The sequence below is a fragment of the Somniosus microcephalus genome, chromosome 34 (genome assembly GCF_052327205.1).
Source record: "Somniosus microcephalus isolate GS21.2 chromosome 34, FLI_Smic_1.0, whole genome shotgun sequence".
NCBI classification, from domain to species: domain Eukaryota; kingdom Metazoa; phylum Chordata; class Chondrichthyes; order Squaliformes; family Somniosidae; genus Somniosus; species Somniosus microcephalus.
In genome coordinates, this window is record NC_141020.1 from 25,855,863 (window position 1) to 25,876,110 (window position 20,248).

Sequence of the window (20,248 nt, forward strand, 5' to 3'; positions counted from 1 at the left end):
GCAATAAATGCCAGCAATGGCCACTGCCAAAGTGAGGTTTTTTTTTTTTTTTTAAATGCTGCCCAAGGCCACTTAATTATGCATGCTCACCAGCTTCCTCTAGCCAGCAGTTAGAAAATATGAAACAGTAACATATCCATTTGGAATTAATTGTTATATCCTCCCTCAAAGAAAGCCTTGCATTTCTATAGCACCATTCACACCCTGAGGATGTCCCAAAGCACTTTACAGCCAATGAAGTGCAGTCACTGTTGTAATGTAGGAAACACAGCAGCCAATTTTCCCACAAACAATGTGATAATGACCAGATAATTTTGTTTTAATGTTGATTGAGAGATAGTCGAGAGATTGTCCAGGATAACTTCCCGGCTCTTCAAAATAGTGACATGGGATCTTTTACATGCACTTGAGCATAGACAAAGCCTCAGTTTAACACCTCATCCTGAAGATGGCACCTGACAGTGCAGCATTCCCTCAGCACTGCACTCAATTGAAAACAAATTAGCAGTCTTTTGAAAGCAAAAAGGGAAGTTACTTTTTGAAACCACTCTTTGTAATATTGGTTAAAATGTTCTATTCACCCAGCAATGAAACAGCACCAAGGTATATGAAACCTGAGACCTAATGGAACAATTCATTATTTATTCAGTAATTAACAAGGAGCTATTTATTATTAATTGGAAGGGGGTGGAATAGGCGTTGAATGAGCATGTACCAATGTCTGGTTTTCCTACAACGATTTGTAAGGTTACGCAGAACTCACTGCAATGATAAATAGCATTAACTTGCTTGCGAGTCATAAATAGATCAGGACTGTGTGTCACCTTCACTCCCTACTAGCTCCCTTGTTGCGCTACAGGGGGTCCTACAAGTGGACTGAACACAAGCTCAGTGGTCACCGCTGAGCCAAGTACATCAAGGCTGGTTGTGCTACTCTGCCAATAGCTGCTCAAATTAAGAATGGCAATTTTATATACCCACTGGCTGCTGTCATCTGCAGAGCCCTGCACCAACACTTTTTGCAGGAAATGAGAAATCTGGAGACCTCGTCAATCTTAAAACACTGATGTTAACCAGCTCCTATTCCTTCTAATCCTCGTCACTTCAAGTGGAAGTACCACTGAAATAGTGGTGTTTGTAAACTTGCCCCATATTATACGGACAGATAGCAAGAGTACTCTGTTGCTAGAATTAGAATGGTAATTAAAATTCAGCTTGTATTTTCATATTCCTTTCTTGGATTCAGTTTTTTTAAACTTTCAAAAGCAAGTTTATCACTGAGTAGGCAGTATGAAAATCTGAAAGTTTATATATATATATCTCTGCATCTGAACTGATGTCATTGCACAAATAGGATATGCTAATCAGTAGGGTATTATACATTGAATACACTACATCTACCAACAGTTTGTTAGGGAGTACAAAACCAGGTAGCAGTCGGTGCAGGTTCAAACAAACAAGCTCAGCTGATAAGCACTCTTGCCCTCTGTTGCAACCTCAGCTATTTTAATCAGACAGCACACCTTTGAACTTTAATGACCATTTAGCAGTATTAAACACTTGTACCTGGCTGTGTTGCCCCATTTCTAAATTTTCCCCCCCACTCCAGGCCCTCAACTACAGATTATCTTTTAGGCTTGAAAACCAAATTTCACATCCACTTCCACAGTTGCCTCATTTCAAATCCTACAGTTCAACCATTTGCCCTTCTGTTTGTGAAGCAATACCTGTAGGTACTGAAATAAGTGGCTCACACCACCACTGAACTTATGCCACAAACTGGATTTTGAACACTATGCAAGACCTACATAATGTCTTGCTCCAATACTTGCAAAAATACAGATTGGAATGTACTCCTTGCTCAGTCACAGTAGATGCAGCAGCTGTTTATTCATCTGTTCCAAGGCAATGTCTCACACTGTTGATGTTTTAGGTAAAGAATTAAGCTTTTAATAACCCTGTCCCTAGCCAAGAACTCCACTACACCACACCTTCAGCAGTCTGCACTAGAACATGGTTCTCTGCCTCCCCATTTATCTGAATGGTGGAACCATCCTCATTTTAAATTACTGCCTATAAATGGTATAAAATTAATTTCCTCATTCTATAAAATGGGGTCAGCCATTTAGGACTGAGATGAGGAGAAATCTTCACGCTGGTGAATTTTTGGAATTCTCTACCTGAGGCTGTGGAGGCTCATTGAGTATATTCAAGACAGAGATTGATAGATTTTTGGATATTAAAGGGAATCCAGGGTTATGGGGATAGTTCAGGAGAGATCAGCCATGATCTTATTGAATGGCAGAGCAGGCTCAAAGGGCCAAATGGTCTACTCCATTTATCTTATTCCATAGCTTAACAGAAAAGTAACATCTAGTCTACAGCTGTAAATAAACATTGCCTACTTCCACTCCAGCAAAAAAGGACCTTAGCATTCATATATACTGTCAGAACAAAACTCGTTTCTCTTGGAGAGCACTGGCTATTTGCCAAGGTATAAAACAGCAGAGAACATTCTTCTGAGACAGTAGCCAGTTCATGGGTTAATATTTCAAAGCTTGCAGGCCACCTGCAAAAGCCACTACTGGCAACATCCACAATTCACAGCCTTAACCTTGGAGAAACTACCCAGAGTTGAGCCTGTGTAGAGTTAAACTAGCCACAGGTGAGGGGAGGGTACACAATGCCAAGAAATGTCCAACTAGTGCAGAGCAGCAATGAAGTCACCAGGATGTTCAACCATAGCCAAAACACTTAGTGAACAAACTGAAGTGCTCCTGTCAGACAGCATCCAATTCAGATTCTCAGGAGACATTCAAGCACAGAACAGCTACAAAAGGGGAGAAGTTGAGAAATAATGGAGAAACTTGATTCGCAGACTGGAATGTAGGTATCCAGTGTCCCAGATCAATAATTAGCTACAATAGAACTTTAACCTGCCTGTTGCCACCATAGGCATTAATACCTCTGAAGTACTTTAGTGCTCTTCAAAAGCCCAAATGCAAGGGGGCTGCTCAACCCTGCCTCAGTAGGTAATGAACTGAGTGGTCAGTTTTGGTTCCTGGTCAGAAATAAACATGCTGGAAATATAACATCTTGAAGTAAAAGCAACTCACCAGAACAGCAGCAAACCCCCATTTTAGAAGAGGGGAAAAGGTAACACTAATGATTCCTGGTTAATACTGCAGTTATTCTCAACATCCTTGGGCTTGGAGTGAAGGATTTTTTTTTTTGGGGGGGGGGGGTTTAAGAAAGGGAGAGGAAGAGGGGCAGGACAGAGGGTTGGGAAGATTTCAAAGCATGCAGGTTTTCCATTTCTGATGGAAAACAAATGCAACTCAGCTGCAGTGCCCCCCCCCCCATGCAGTTAAATCAATCAATCATTCATTAAACACTCACCATCCAGGTGATGGGAAATACTTGGACAAGAGCCCCCATTTAGGTGCTGATGGCATAACCATACCAGTTTTTAGGAAGTTAACAAACATTAGTTCTAAAATTTCAACTGGATATTCTAAATATGAACCCAACACCTCATTAGTGTAGGTCTTACTCCAAATGCAAATACTGCCTGCATCCTTTCCCCCCCCCAATTATATCACGTGCCAGTCATGGGATTTAAAACACAATTGACTGGAGTGGCATGTTATTAGTGGGTGGGATCAAACCAAAAGGCCAGAATTATGTCACATGTATCTAAGTCATTTAGATTGGCCCCAAAATGCAATTTCCACAATCTATAAGATTGCAATGCTGAACATTATACAAAATTGAGGCAATAACAATGCTTAAGCTCAGAAGCCGCTACAAGAACATGTAGCAAGACAACAGTAAACCCAGGAGTGGAAATAAGTGTTTACATAACTTTCAAATAGTCCCAGGTCTGTGCTGCCATTTTATATTTACCACATTGTTTATCAATACTGTCACAGTTCTAACACTGGTGACTCTTGATTAGGATTAAAATAATCCAAGTGGGTTTCTGTGCACAAAACAAAGCCAGACAATAAAAAAGGAGGGAAGTCGACTTTATTTTTGATCTCCACAGACAGCAGCAGCAACAAGAAATCCAAGAAAGTTGGTCTCCATCTTCCCATTCAAATTTCAGGACAAGTCATACAGATTACTCAATAGACAATAGCAACAGACTGGTACCACTTCAGATCAATTATGTACCAACTATGTTTTTGTTGGTGGGAAAGGGGAGAAGCGATGGGGGAAAGGTCCACAGGTACTAGTCCATTGTAGCTCTGGCATGTTCAATTGCATGACTCTTCCATCATTGAAAAATCCATAACTGCTAGAAGGGCAAACTTTACTGAAGTTCACATTTCCCCTTTGGTTACTTGCTGCCAGCAAAAAAGCAGTCTGGACAGCTACTCGGAACCAATCATAACTAGTCAACCACTGGAATTTTATTCTGCATATTTATGCTTTGGTAACCTTGGTCATTCATTTCTCCCCAGGTCAGAACATACATAATTAATTATTTAGCCACCAGCATTACAGCAAACATCAGAACAAGAATCCAAGAGCTGGGATCTTACAGAAAGGTCCATTTATTCTGAAAAAATCTAAACTATCAGAGCATCATGGGGGATTTTTACTTCAGTGCATGTTTGGAATATTTGTTAAAATTAAATGAGCTATTTGGTCCCCTAAATACCAATCTGAACAGAGAATGACATCCATTCCTTTCCCAGCTGTTCAGTGTTCATCACTTAACTTCTACTATAGCTTTGTTATCAGGTTAATGTTAAAGCTCCCTGTTAAATATCAACATTGCCTTAGTTGGGCTAGGGATTAAGCAAAATGTTGGAGTTCTGACCAAGATTGTTGCTGCTTTCTCAAAGTCCTGGACTTCATTTCTTGCATTCTTGAATATGCAACAAAGACTCAGTTTCCAAGAGGGAATGTAATGTAGGTCTATTGTTGGGGTTTGGATTAGAAGGCTGTGCGCTCTGGAAAAGGAGATTGGTGGAAAGTAAATGGAATACCAGGACTGCCAGTATCAGTCAACCCAGGACTGGAATGTAGTTTATTCAAATTCCACCTTGGTATCATTCCTAATACTAGTTCATCAAATATGACTGCTCAGGTTATACAGAATGGATATAAAGTGGTAGAATAGTGCAGGATGGCAGGAAACCAATTAATTAGTGTTAAGTGACCTCAACATTGTCTGCCCAATAAAAAGGCATTGCCTATTTGATGGAGTACAGTATATTTAATAGCTTTGTTAAATATTTAACTAGTGCATTTGGGATTAAATAGCTATTCCCAACAAGACAACAGTAGTGAAAGCAAGGGTCAAAACTAACAAGTGCTAGAAAGCCAAAGGTCCCAAAATACAGGAGCATTTGTTGCTGCTAATGAGATTAATCTGTGCAATAAGTGGTCAGAACTGGATGTAAATCTGGCCCCCATTTAACAAGTACACTGAAAAGAGGAAGAGTTATTTCACACTTTACAAACAGAGCAAAAACCCCCAGATATGGCCTTGGACTTCTTGAAACTCAAGGGTCTGTGGCACCACAAAAAGTAAAATCACAACCTGGAACTGCAATTAAAACTTTAAAACCAAAAGCAGACTTGCTAATAAACTCATTCATAAATAGCCAACTGAGGCTACTGTACTCTAGAAACATGTGCATAATGTGTAGTTTCTAAAATTGGTTTCAAACTAGCTACAGAGCATGTGACAGTAATTAAGTGATGTGGTTAATCAGGACTCAATTGCCAGTGGCACACTGACCCAGGGCTGTGGCCAAGCCCCTAGAATGGTTGACCTGGATCTCAAACTAAATACACAAGCTGGTTAAGCTGCATGCACACAAGACCCAAATCTCTCACCCAAGATTTAAGCAGTCTCATGTACTTACAATTGGAAGAGTTTCAGGATTCTCAAATTTACAGACCCCAATACAACAAGTTAACATCCTGGGTTTAAAATTAGATTTGTCAAAAATAGGTGCTTAGTTCTTGTACAAACCAGTGATGCCACTGAAGGCTACAAACTAGTCTGCTAAAGAAACAAAGAGGGTTATAATTCATACTAGTAGATAAAGCTGGAAACTACACAAAGTGAGGGCATGAGAGAAGGTGAAATAGATGAATGTGTAAAAAGCAAAAAAAAAAATCCCTATGCAAAAACAAAACCATTGAAATAATAGTTAGACTTCAGCACAGGGCACTTGTGCAACCACATCAATGGACCATTAGTTGCAGCAATTGGAAATGTGACAGAGGATCAAATTCCCAGTTGCTTTAAAACATGATCGGTAATTCTATTTAAACCAAAACAGCAATTCCAGAAGGCACATGGGGGCTGGGCAAGGCAAAAACCCAGTCTGAAAAGGACAAGAAAAAAGTACCAGATTCATGACTGACCAACCAGACCACTCATGTGCTTCCAGTGTTTACAAAAGCAGTTTGAAGCTTAATTTTACAGTAGACACTTGGGCTTTACCAAGCAAAGCAGCACATTGCTGCATGAGGGTTTGACTCATCTGAAGGAGTTCAGATGGAGATTCTCAAGATGGGTGGGGGAGGAAGTACAATCTCAAGCAAAATAAACTTAAATGACTTAACATACCAGACATCCAAGTTAGATTTGACACCAATTCATGCAATTAGTCATCTTATGGTAGTGTTGAGTATAGGCGATTATAGCTTAATTTTATCTGGACTGCAACAATGAAAGCTACTTTACACAAGAAATGCTTAGTAACTGAATACTAGGTGTACAGGCAGCTGTGTTGTGCTCCAAGGCCACATCTGTAATGCAGATGAATTTGCATGCATTAGGATTTTAAACCTGCAATTTGCATCAGACTGTTTCTGCACTGTGGCAAGCATAAAAAACCATCCCCAGCATCCAGGTCTTAAACTAGTTTCTTGCACCATTGGCCTCTGCACAAAAACAGGGATTGCCAGAGCACTCAAGTTCAAAGGACAGTTGCGTTTGAAGAGGGATAAATCCCTTCACAAATACAAGGTGCTCATTGAGCAAGAATTCAAAAGTTGGGAATTCTGACCAGTGTACGGAATGGTGCGTCAAAGGATCATTTGAACCTATGCAGACACCTCCTTCCACTTAAAAGGCTGACCTAATCAACTTGAAATTTGGGAGGGGGTTGGAGAGAAAAAAAGGGGAAGATTGCCATTAGAAAAATGTCACTGGCTTATCAGCCTTACACAGCCATAATCTTGGAGACTATTCCAGTGCTAATCAATTGACTGGGGAGATTGGGCTCATCACAGGCATTTCTGGCCATCTTAATTTTACATTGGAGGTCCACTGTGCTACACCAATTACATCTTGAACTGTTAATGCCAATTAAGATGGAGGATTACTACCTCAAATAGAGCAGAAGCCTTAGTTAAAAGATTGGCCATGCTTGTGCTACCAAAAGATTGGCCATGCTTGTGCTACCAATCTGATTACTTGAGATCCAATGGCTGAAACTATACATTAAAAGCTTTCAAAACAAGTGGGGTGTTGCCCATCTATAGCCTTCCTGCAAAATATCAGATCAACATGGTTTTCAACCAAAGCTTCCCAGCATACAGCCCTCCAGCAGAGCAAACACCCAGATATCCATTCACCCTCAAACCTAACCACATGCTGTTAAATCAGATCACATTTGCCCTGTGGTCTCCAATTAGAACATGTGATTCCCAATTCAGGTACAGGCAGCACCTGATCCATTTGCCAGTCCAGCCCACACTACTAGTCTTGTCTGTACTGAAAGTAGAGAAAAATTGTGGTCAGTTGTACTTAGTCTGTGCAACACCCTGTAATCTAAATTAGCTCCAAAATGCATCCTTGACATCCAGTGAAGTGAATTATTAGATTGTGTTTTAACAAATTTAACATCTCACTCCAACCCTACAAAGTGGTCAAATCAGCAATAGATTAGTGACATCTGTGAATGGGCAGACTAAACACTACTTGAAAATACTAAGTGCACTGGACATCTAAATTGCAGTGAGTGAATAGGAGTTACAACAGAAGGAACATCAGATCAGTAAAGCAATCAACTCAATGTGACAATAGGCCACAAATGTTAAGGTCAGTTTGGTCCAGTACACACTGGCTGGCTTCGCCCCATTAAGAATATGCTTGAATAGAGGATGCAAGCATGGCTACAGTGCAACCAACAACAAACAAATAGCCAATTGACAATGTGGAGTTTCAACATTTGATGGTATGCCAGTAAATCAAACTGAGCATTAAAAATGGAGTTTCAACAAGTAGAACAAGATTAGCAATTGAAGTTGGCAACATTTCAGACTTGAACCAGTGCAATGCAAATATTGAACAAAGTCAGAATTCTGCAGATCGCCTACCAAGTTTCAGAGCAACAGTTTCCATTCAATATTGCAATTAGTATTAAGGTACAATAAAAAGTTACAAAAGATTGAGAATTTTCTAAAACTTAAAGATTAGATCAATTTTAAGCCAGGTTTTATAAATTGTAATTTCCTTCACTTAATTCCACATCTCTACCAATCCCAATAAGGGGATGAGTGCTGATGCACCATTACCAATGCAATATTTAGTGTAGCTGAAGCTTAAACCTGGCCATCAGATGCTCTAGTTAGTTTTGACCCCAATGCAACACAAAAACCTGTGGGGGGGTAATGACAGAGGGAGGAGAAACTGACTACAAAATATCTTACAATCCAAGTGTTTCAAAACAGCAGTAGACAAGACCTTTCAAGACAAGTTAACTGCATGAAGACAATTTTTCCTGGAGTTTCCAATTGGTCTCAAGTCCATTTGGACAGAAAGGGTCTGCCAAAAAAAGGGCATGAATCAATGGGCCAGTTAAAACCATTACTGGTCAGGAGACAAATGCTGTAGAAGTTTAAATGTACTGTGCAACAGGAATGGATCTGTCTCTGCTGGACTCGTGCCCTTAGCAGCAGCCACCTCCACCACTGCCTTGCTTTAATGGAGTGCTCTGGATTCGGACATTGGACTTCTCATCGTTGTGTGTAGGACCTGTGCCCATGCGGTTCTTGATCTCTGCAGCCATTGTCACAAATGCCTGTTCAACGTTAGTGGCATTTTTTGCACTGGTTTCCAAAAATGGAACTTGGAGAGAGTCAGCATACTCCTATAAAAAGCAGGATACAAGAGTATTACTTGTGTTTGCCATGTTTACAGGCGCCAAACAATTCACTGAAGAAAAAAAAAAAAATCACAAGTCCAGTCTGAAATCTACAACCAGTCATCAATGTAGAGTCAATAAGACTGGGAGCTCTTCAGCATTTGCAACAGTCCAGTCCTGGATAAGCACAAGAATCAGAACTCTCAAAAACAAATCATCCAACATGAACTAACCTGACTGGGATTGCACATTGCAAGCAGAAATTTAATCAAGCAATCTCACTGGATTTTACACAAACCCTTTGCAATTTATGCTAAAATATTGGCAAAGTAGAGCACAGGTGCATGGACAGTTTCTGGACAGTCTCACCTGCATTTCAGTTTTATACACTTTAAAAAAGCTATTGCACAATTACATTTATGTACATTTTCAGAAGGAAAGAATGATGTCTCAGGATCACTATAGGTTACTGCTTTGAACCACAACTGCTTACCTTAATTTCAGAGAATATTTAAAAAATCTGCCCATTAAGTTTAACAGAGCTAGAGGCTCAGCAAATTTATTCAGGGAGCAGCAAAGCTGAACTAGAGACCAGGAAAGTTGAAGATCTGCCCCTGGTCAGCATAGACTTTGTTAATCTCAATGGGTTCTGCACCCTCAGGATAGCAAGGGGGGGGGGGGGGGGGGGAAGAAAGATAAAGAAAAAAAAAAGTGATCAAATAGCAAGCATTCTGAACTATTTCACAAATCACTTAAACTGCATCTGTATCCTGCAGTATGTTTTTGCAATACTAGCAAGAGTTAGGCAACTAATTGTTGCAAAAGCTGGCTTGCAGCATATTTCAGCTCCCATTGAGGGATTAGTGATTCTAATCTAGCTCTTTGTTCAGCTTGAAACTCAGTGTTTTGGCATCTTAGGAGCAACAAAGCAATTCATGAATACCTAGTTATGCCTGCAATTTATAATTGAACTTAGAACACAGCCAATCAGAATGAACTCCTGCAAGCTAATCCAAGTTATTGTACAACTGGAGTGAGGCACAGCCAAACTACCCAGAATGCAGTGATTTCATGATATCAATGGCTTCTCGCACCTCGCCACCACCAAGAAAGTTATTTGCTGCAGTAGAATATATGGGAGAATTTGTTCATCCCCATCAGTCCCCATCCTTCGCTAACTGAATCTGTTCCATACACTAGTCATAATTCTCAATGTTACCTGGAAAGAAACTGACCATTTGGAATTCCCTAGAGGCAGCTGTTCAGTGCTGGAACTTGGGTAGTTTCTATTTAATGTTTCTTCCCCCCCATTGATGCAAATCCCATCATGTAAAGATAGTTGCCAATAGCTTGAAGTGACCAGTGTTTCCTGCAGCAGTAAAGCATTGTACAGCAAGAATGGTGGGGTCACTGAAGCAGCATTTGCACTAGTATGGATTGTGCATTACTCCACCTCCAGCAGTGCTGTACTCTAGTCAGATCAATACAATTTACAGACTTGGGTTGGAGGACAAACTACCCACTTATGTCACATGCACAGAATAATAAGACATGCCCACCATTGTCCTTTAACATTCTAGTCACACTGGGTAGGCAGGACTGTTCTGCTGTACAAATATCTAGTGTGCAGACACCAATATTCCAACTTTCCCTTCAATAGTACTGACCACTTTGGTATCCAATCAACCTACATACATTTTTATTTTTTGTTTTTTTTGTTTAAGGCTTCTCTCTAGGAGGGTACACTTGTGGGTTTGCAGAGAAAAAGTATTGCTTATGCTCAGCCAATAGAAAGTAACACTGACCATTCTCTGCATTGAATCAGTCCCAACGATTAAATACCAGTGCGCTCTTAGTGCTGCACAATTGCATGCAAAACTGTCTAATAACAAAGTTCTCCATGATTTAAAGAATATTTCAAATTCAAGTGATTGATCAGATTGGACTGAAAATAACCCTTGAAAGTCAGTCAATACTCTACAAACCATAAAGAATCTTAAGCTTGCATTAAACAAGTGCTTACACAGCACCAAGCCACCTAGCAGGCCCATAAACAAGGCCATTGACATACCTTAGCTGTAGTGTAATCCACCACCTTCTTCGTCGTCAAGTCACATTTATTTCCCACGAGTAATTTGTTCACATTGTCGCTGGCATAGCGAGCTATTTCTTCCAGCCACTGCTTCACGTTATTGAAGGAATCCTGCAAATGTGTAGGGGGGGGGCGGGGGGTAGAAGGTTGCAAAAATGCTGAAAGTCAAGCCTGGAGGAAACCATGCATCACAACAGCAACACTCAAGTAGTCAGCTGAAGAGCAAGTAAATTTATAACCCTCAGAATGCAAGCAAGTTTTATCCATGTCATGATACCAGCAGGCAATGTTGGTGTACTTGTACTAACCGCAGCACACAACTGCAGTTATTACAGCCCTAGAGTCCACCGAAAGACCACTAGTGGGATTAGTAGAGTTCATAATCAAAATTCACAGTACAGGAAACTTTGGTATCCGGCACAGACAGGACCGACCTGGTGCTGGTCCATCAACAATGCCAGATAACCGAACACTAGTTAAAACATACGGAGCTCAGAGCTCCGGCTAAAGCAACAAACCCTGAACAGCTTCAAACAATCGGCACAACTTGCAAGCGTCTCTGTAGCTTAGCAACAGCTTCAGCTACATGCTTGCACAGCCACAAATGAGTAAAAAAGTTCTCTGAACCGACTCCTGAATTTTGCCGGTGATAGAGCGTTCTGGTTATTTAGTGGCCGGTTAACTGAAAGTTTCCTGCACCACTGGTAAGTGGACAAATGCCTCTGGTGGAGTGTGTGCTACTGCTGCCATGGACACAAAACAACTTGAAAGCTGTGGTTCTACAGGCACTGGCAGTCATCCAAGTGCCCAATCTTTTACATGGTCCTTAAAGGCACAGAGTAGATAGAAAGACTTAGGATTGAGGGGTCTAGAGCAGGGAGAAATACATAAGAATAAGTACAAGAGATTTAGGGCAGAACAGGAGAAACTTTTAATACAGGGTTGAGAGCCAGTGCAAGGCACCACCAGAGTTAGTGATCGACATGGTCTCTACTTCAACATTCAAGAATAGTTTGGTTGGATGACTGACAGGAAGGAGGATAAAGGGATCTAGGAACACAGGATTAGGATACGGCTCGGGTGGAGGACAATGGACTGGTTTGGCCACAGCCCATTGTAAATATGTCCACACATACTGCCCAGCAATCAGGAACACTTCCCTCCTAATCTAGCACACTTCCCTCCTAGTCTAGCACACTGAGGCTAACTGGAGTGCCTTGAATGCCATCCTGGCCAAACTGATCAGAGCAGGATCAGATCTGGGATCTGACTCAGGACAGCAACTTTGCAAATCATGTGGATGACTGGAGCCTTTAGTTGTGCAACATCTTGTTCACAACAGGCAAATATGGACTTCATTCCTGCAATATGCCCTGTTCAGACTACTGTATGGACAAGGTGCAAATCTGCACTGTCAAAATGGAGATGTGGACTAAAGGCTGGCAGCAACCATAAGGATCGTGCCATTGGTTTATTCTGGGCATCAATGTAGTACCTCACAATATTAGGGCTATTTCATTTGTGCACAGTCACTAGATTGAAGATTATTACTTGCAATCCAAGTCAGAAGTTCATATGATAAACTATTCAACTTTAACTCTGAAAAGGTGCACTTCAGACTAGTTAACCAACTAAATAACCACAAGAGTGCCCTCAAGCAGTAGCTATTTGGTCTAGATTTCGGAGTAGTCTTTGTCTCATGCGCTGAATTGCAGGACTTCGTTACAATACTGGCTAGGTCTTCCTACGTCAAATGAAGACCAGCTTTCCTTCGGTTCTTCCCTCCAACAAAAATAAAATCTCGAGCTAAAATGCATCCCTCAAACCAAAGGAGACACTTACATCAGACTAGCAGCACAGGCTATTGCCTGGCTCATAAAATGCATTAGTGAGTAGAAGCAGACAACCATTCCATTCATTAAAAGTGCCCTTCCATCCTCGATTCACCAATCTCTACCCCCACAAAGTCTGCAGGCCTACCTGATCTGTAACATCATACACGATGATAATCCCATGCGCTCCTCTGTAGTAACTGGAAGTGATGGTCCGGAATCGCTCCTGTCCTGCTGTATCCCACTGGAGAGATTACACACATTGAATGGGAGTTAATGAGCTCCCAAACTGAACCACGTGGTTTATTAGTGCAGCAACAATTGATAACATTAGATAGAGCACTTCGAAGCAGTTATACAAATAAAAATATATGAGTTGAATAGGTGACCAAGAGACATGGTTACAGGATAACTTATGAAAATCAGCCGAGTCCAAAATATGTGGGAGACCCTGTACTGCAATACACTGCTGCTCAATCACAGCTCCACCCCAATGCCCTTCTCTGCTGTAAAACATGTACTCTCATCCTGATCACTCCCTTTTATGGCCTTCACCTTCACTCTCAAGTCCAAGGGGTACAAACTAGTGAATACCTGGCACACAGCTGGTTTGGCCATCCATCACCAGATCTGTCTGGACCACAGCAAACACTCAGGCCTTGAACTCCTCTGCTAAAGCCTCACTACTTCAGGCACAACCACCATCTCATGCTCACTCCACCCTCAACAAAAAGTACAAAGAGCTCATGGACTTTTGTTACCAAGTTTGAGCTGCCTCTGCTACATCCCCATTTCCCAAAATCCCCCTACCCTAAATGGTCATGCCCACAAGACACTAAAGAATGTAATTAAACAGTTTCCTAATCTTCACAGGCCCCATTACTAGTCTTCAAATTTGAAAGGCATCGATGTGATATTCAACTGAAGAATTTCCTGCAGTTTATGTAGCCGAACCACCAGCCAGTAGGGAATATGTCTAAACCTTTACTGGAGGACTGTATATTTTGCATTTTAGTCCCTTTTTCACCTCTCCCTGACCCAGGAATGGCCCTGGCAGGAGTCTACAGAACCTGCTCCTTTGTTGCCTTCCCCATTCAAGAGATAATCCCAACCAGCCTGGAGAAATTCAACTTCCCAAGTACCAAGTTTAAAGTTGTGTCAAAGCACCTTTTAGTTCAAATAATCATCAGCATTGTATTACTTCCTTGCAGTATAGCTTCTGAACTGATGAATGGAGTGGTCAGGCAGTCTTGTTAGTAAAGTTAATCCCAATGCACGAGGACCCCCAGTGTAGTATTGCCAACTCTGGTTGGATGTATTCCTGGAGGCTTCCTCCCACCTGCCAGTCAAACAGCATTTTTCCCCTCCCCATCTCCAATTATTTTATAACTAATATAAACCAAATAAAAAACAAAAAATCCTAATGCTTTTGATTTTTCTCTTGGGTTGCTCAGATGGTTGATCCAGGAGATCAATCCTTAATTCCTTGAGACTCCAAGACAATCCTGGAGGGTTGGCAGCCCTGCCCTATTGCACAAGAAACTTAATTTTTCAGCTGATCAATGCTTCCCAAAGGCAAATTCATGCAACAGATGGTGCTGAAATACTGAGCGACACATTTCATGTTACTCAGGAGGGGAGGTGGCCATAAATCTTTCCAGCAGCTACAGAAGGACAGCACACAGTGCTGCGATAGCACAGGCCAGAACCAGAGGATTGCTTGGCGATCGGGAGTAAAAGAACATTTTAATCATATGCTTTCCCCACAAGGACAGAATCTTTGTATTTACTGACCAACAGCAATTACTTCTGTTGCTGTATCCCAATGATTGCTGCAGGGACACTTGCTTGTGGACAGTCTCTGAACTCAAGGCAAGAGGTGCCTGGGAGTGCACAGATATTTGCAGGGGTCCCCTAGAAACTGCTCCACTAGAACGTGCATCAATAGGTATGCCAACTTTTCAGATACTCAAACACATCTCATTCTACAACGTGCCTGGTTTTAAATCTCTCCCCGTTACTCTCTGCAGTCAGGAGACTGGTGTTGGCCATCTGGATCTACATTCCCAATCAGGATAAAGAGTCCTCACTCTACCTCATGTACACACCACCACTCAAACCACTGTGCAGAAGTTTCACTGCACAGCAAGTGCCAGCTAACCCACAAATGTAAACACACCAAGTTAGCAACCCAGTCATACCACTCACCCTGCTACAGGCAGATTCTCAGTGCACAAATACTTATTCTGCCAACCAAAATAACCCCACCCACAGCAAGTCTCATGACAGAGCAGAAATTGGCTGTTTAGGAATTGATAAACAGAACTTGCAACCTCTGACCCAGTTTCTGCAGGAGGGTCACAGCTAGAGGACCACTGACTGGAGGGAGGGTCGAGGTTAGAGGACCACTGACTGGCACGGCTTTAACCACAATTGTCAGGTGCAAATTAAGTCAGAATTTAAATACAAGGCAAATATAACTATAGCTAAAGTTATGACTTTTCCTTTACTTGCCCTTTAAATTGTAAACACCAATCAATAGCTGTACAATCCACACTGGATCTAGACAATTAAAGGGGAATCTATAAAGCCATACTTACAATCTGTAGCTTAATAGTTTTACCCTCTAGTTCTATGGTTCGGATTTTGAAGTCGACACCAATGGTACTAATGTAGCTTTCTGTGTACGTGTCATCCTGGGGGGGAAAAAAAGCCAAAACTACTAAGGGGAAGCAGGAGGTGGACAGTGCCAACATCAGATTACCTACTGCTCACCAACAGCTGGTGACAGATCAGGGTCAGACTATTTGACCACAGTATTTCAATCTTTGGTACACAGCATCTACTAGAGCAGAGAACACCTTTCATAATCAGCAGGCACAAGACATTCAATTATTGGATTTTATAAATTGGACAACTATCTCTACCCTTTCCCAAGTGTTCCTAATACAAAAAAAAAAGCACTGGAGAAAATGCAAAAAAGACTTTGATGGAAGGATGATACCAGAACAGAGGGCACAACTATCAGGAAGAGAGCCTGGGGCTCTTTAGAAAGACAGATAACCTGATGAGGTCTTCAAAATTATGGCAGGTTCAATAGGGTAGATGTAGAGATGTTGCCACTGGTGGGGAGGGGGGCAGGGGAGTCCAACACTAGACCCAAAGAGCCACTAATTAATCCAATAAGGAATTCAGGAGAAACTTCTCTACCCAGAGAGTGGCGAGAATGTGGAATTCACTACGAGTGGTTGAGGCAAATAGTATAGATGCATTTAAGAGGAAGCTAGACATCACAAGGGAGAACGGAATAGGATGTGTTGTAGGAATAATATTTGCATTACAAATACACCAAATGTTTTAGGTAATTAAATGCTGAAGCTACATTGAGGTAGGGAGAAAATCCTTTAGAAAAGGAAGTTCTAAATGTTTGGCATCGAGCTAAAAACTGCAGATGGAGCAGTGTGGAGTTTGCACATTCTCCCACAGTCCAAAGATGTGCAGGTTAGGTTGATTGGCTATGATAAATTGACCTTTAGTGTTAGGGGGATTAAAATGTGTGGGGTTACAGAGATAGGGTGGGATATGTGTCAGTGTAGGGGTTACAGGGATCGGGTGGGATATGTGTCGGTGCAGGCTCGATGGGCCGAAATGGCCTCTATCTGCACTGTGGGGTTTCTGTGATTCTGTGAAGTGTATTGGAGTATCACAGTTGCAGAATCAAAGCTGTGAAATCTACATAAGGAAGGAAAGTCCCCAGGCCAGGGTGGCCATTTTATAGAAATCTGCAAAAGTTCCTACCAAGTTTCCAATTAGATAGGTTAGGGAGGACCAGGGGGGGTCACAAGTTTAAGTTTTACAAGGCCAGATCTAGGTTAGATGTCAGGAGGTGGCTCTCTCTCTCCTCTTTTCCCCCCCCCCCCCCCACACCCACCCGAGAATAGTGGACTGCTGGAACAGGCCACCATTTCACAGCATTCCTTCAAGGTGAGACCGGAACCAGTTTCTGGCTGGGGTGGAGATCAGGCACTGCAGGGAGTTCAGGGCCAGTGACCTGGAGCACTGGGAGCAGTTCTGGGAACCACATCTTTGGAAGTGTATTGGCCTTGGAGGGATTGCAGCAGGTTTACCAGAATGATGCCCAGAATCAAAGGGTTAAATTATGAGGCAATATTTTACAAAATGGGTTGTATTCTAGAATTTAGGTGGTGATATGATTGAAGTTCTCAGGATATTAAAGGGGGAACAGATAGGGTAGATAGAGAAACGGTCACTGGTTGGAGTCTAGGATTAAATATCCAAACCAGGCCTCTCAGGAGCAACATTAGGAAACACTTAGTGAATAAGTTTGGAACTCATGGCAATTGATGCTAGATCAATTGTTAAATTTTAAATTGGAGATTGCTAGCTGGGCTAAGGTGGGTATATGGAATTAGGTCACAGATCAGCCATGCTCTCACTGAATGGCAGAACAGGCTCAAGGGGGGCCTACTCCTGTTGCTATATCGTGAACTAGTTGATCAGCCAGATGGATCGGAGGGGAATTTCCCAGATTTTGTCCCCTCAGTATTAGGAACACTTGAAATTCAGATTGGATCAGCTAACAGCAAGACTGGAGCCCTGATTTTAATGGGAGAGCGGACATGGTGCGCGCAAGTCCCAAAGTGGGTGGCAAAAACTGAGGATTCTGGGGATGTGGGAAAAATGGTTATTTTTCCAGACTGGAGGAAGGTACACTGTGGTGTTACCCAGGGGTCAGTTCTAGGACCACTGCTTTTCTTGATGTATATGACTGGCTTGGATGTGGGTGTACAGGACAGTTCCAAAACTTGCAGATGACACAAAACTTGGAAGTATAGTGAACAGTGAGGAGGATAGTGATAGACTTCAAGAGGACATACAGGCTGACTGAATGGGCAGACATGTGAAATTTAATGCAGAAAAGTGATACATTTGATGAGGAGGTGCAATATAACCTGACAGGTACAATTCTAAAAAGGGGGTGCATGAACACAGAGACCTGGGGATGTATGTGCACAAATCATTGAAGGTGGCAGGGCAGGTTGAGAAAAAAAGTGGTTAAAAATAGCACTCAGGATCTTGGGCTTCATAAATAGGAGGTAGAGTACAAAAGCAAGGAAGTTGTGAACCACCTTTAGAACACACTGGTCTGACCTCAACTGGAGTATGGTGTCCACCACACTTTAGGAAGGATGTGAAGGCCTCAGGAGGGTGCAGAAAAGATTTACGAGAATGATTCCATGGATGAGGGACTTCAGTGACGTGGATAGACTGGAGAAGCTGGGGTTGTTCTCCTTGGAGCAGAGAAGGTTGAGAGGAGATTTGATCGAGGTGCTCAAAATCACAAGGGGTCTGGACAGTAGATTGAGAGAAACTGTTCCCATTGGCAGAAGGGTCGAGAACCAGAGGACAGATTTTAAAAAGGTGATTGGAAGAACCAAAGGCGACGAGAAAACTTTATGCAGCGAGTGGTTAGGATTTGGAATGCACTGCTTGAGGGGGTGGAGGAGGCAGATTCAATTGTGGCTTTCAAAGGGGAATTAAGTGCCTGAAGGAAAAAAAGTTTACAGGGAAAGGGCGGGGGAGTGGGACTAGCTGAAGTGCACGCAGAGAGCTGGCATTGGCTTGACAGGCTGAATGGTTACAGCACAGAAGGGGGTCATTCTATGATTCTATGAAATGGTCTTGGGTTGTGTCTTTTTTGCCTCATCCAAGAGATCACATGGTTTCAGGTGGGATGGAGTGTATATTGTGACAAGGTATCTCAATTGTCGGAGACAGGCTCGATGGACCGGAGGGTCTTTACCTGTCTGACATTGTTCAAATGCAAGTTGGGGCAGTGAGGTAGATGCAATACACTTCATAGCAACAGTGTGCAGGTTTGAACTGCTGGGTTTATTAAATGTATTCCAGGAGGAAATTCTAATTCTGACCCCTTCAGTCAGAAATCAGCTCCTGGTCAGTAATCTATTGCATGCATCTTGAAGATTTGGAAAACAGGATAAACAGAAATAACTGGAGCATTAGAAACCAGATTAGGTCTTGCAGTACCATTTTACTAAATGGCAGCAGATGCAACTCATTCAACTTAATCCTACACCACATTAATAGATACACTGAAAGCTATGCAAGTATAGAAGAAAGGAATAGAAGGATATGTTGAGGGGGAGATGAAGTGGGAGGGTCTTTGAGCATAAACCTGTTGGGCTGCATGGCCTGTTCCTGTGCTGTACATTGTGTGAAAGGAGGTCATGCCCCATGTGCCACAAGCAGGAGACTGAGTGATGGAAGGTATAGACAAGATTTGTCTCTGCCCCAAAACTCAACCCTTTGGATTGGGGGCAAGGGAGAGAGAGAATAGGACCAGACACAATGGTTTAGAAAGTGTAGCCATGGTGCCACCTGTAGTCTAGGGTTCATTGAACACAGCAGTTTCTTGCACCAGAAAATAGCTTGGTCACAATGACCCAAGCACCTGGGAAGCAAAAAAGACCTTCATTCCAGTCCACATGGGAATGAGTCTGAAGTGTCCCTAGGTATAGGTGCTCGAGCAAGTTAGGAAGAACAATGATCAGAATTCCTGCAGGTACTGTAGGACCCCCCCCCCGCCAGTAAAAATTGGACAATGAAATATAAAAACCCAGAACTGCAAAGCCAGCAAAAAACATTGCAGCCGAAACTACAACTGGATCACAAAATCTAAAATACAAATGCTTCTGAAGAACATTTGCATATTCATTTACCTTAAGGGGTTACATTGTCCACCTTAGACCATGGCCCCCAAATAACCAGTTTCAGTGCAGGCCTAGACAATGGGCCAGGCCTCAAACCTTTTGAATACAAATGCTAACAGAAAACAACCTTGCATATGCAGTCACTTTGGGAGGGTTGCATTGTCAGAAAGATCTCAAATCAATTTGTACACTCAGAAGGGGGCCAGGAAATACTTTAAACCTAAACCAACTTGCAGTAAGATTACTTCGAAGACAATGCGTGGATGCAGATGGCAGAACAGCAAACAAAGATTTGGGCTTACAATCAACTCAGACAGCTGATCGGGAGTAGTGATTGTATGTTTCAGCCAAATCAGAGTCGGAGTAAGTTTGAGTTTGTCAGATCACAATAAGGGTTGTGAGATCGAGTCTGGGTAACTTTATATACAACAGTCAAATCACAGATGAGTTTAA

General features: G+C 42.1%; 1 protein-coding gene across 1 annotated transcript in view; it reads right to left on the minus strand.

Annotated features, from left to right (window-relative positions):
* Positions 1-4,012: 4,012 nt before the first annotated feature.
* LOC147096894 (ras-related protein ORAB-1-like) overlaps positions 4,013-20,248 on the minus strand; it is a 42,564-nt gene continuing 26,328 nt past the window's right edge. The window contains exons 3-6 of the mRNA XM_085973597.1: positions 15,644-15,739; positions 13,192-13,287; positions 11,191-11,322; positions 4,013-9,125 (exon numbers count right to left, since the gene is read on the minus strand). Coding sequence (XP_085829723.1) covers positions 8,925-9,125; positions 11,191-11,322; positions 13,192-13,287; positions 15,644-15,739 — 525 coding nt within the window. The 3' untranslated portion in view covers positions 4,013-8,924. The remainder of the gene's footprint in view (positions 9,126-11,190; positions 11,323-13,191; positions 13,288-15,643; positions 15,740-20,248) is intronic.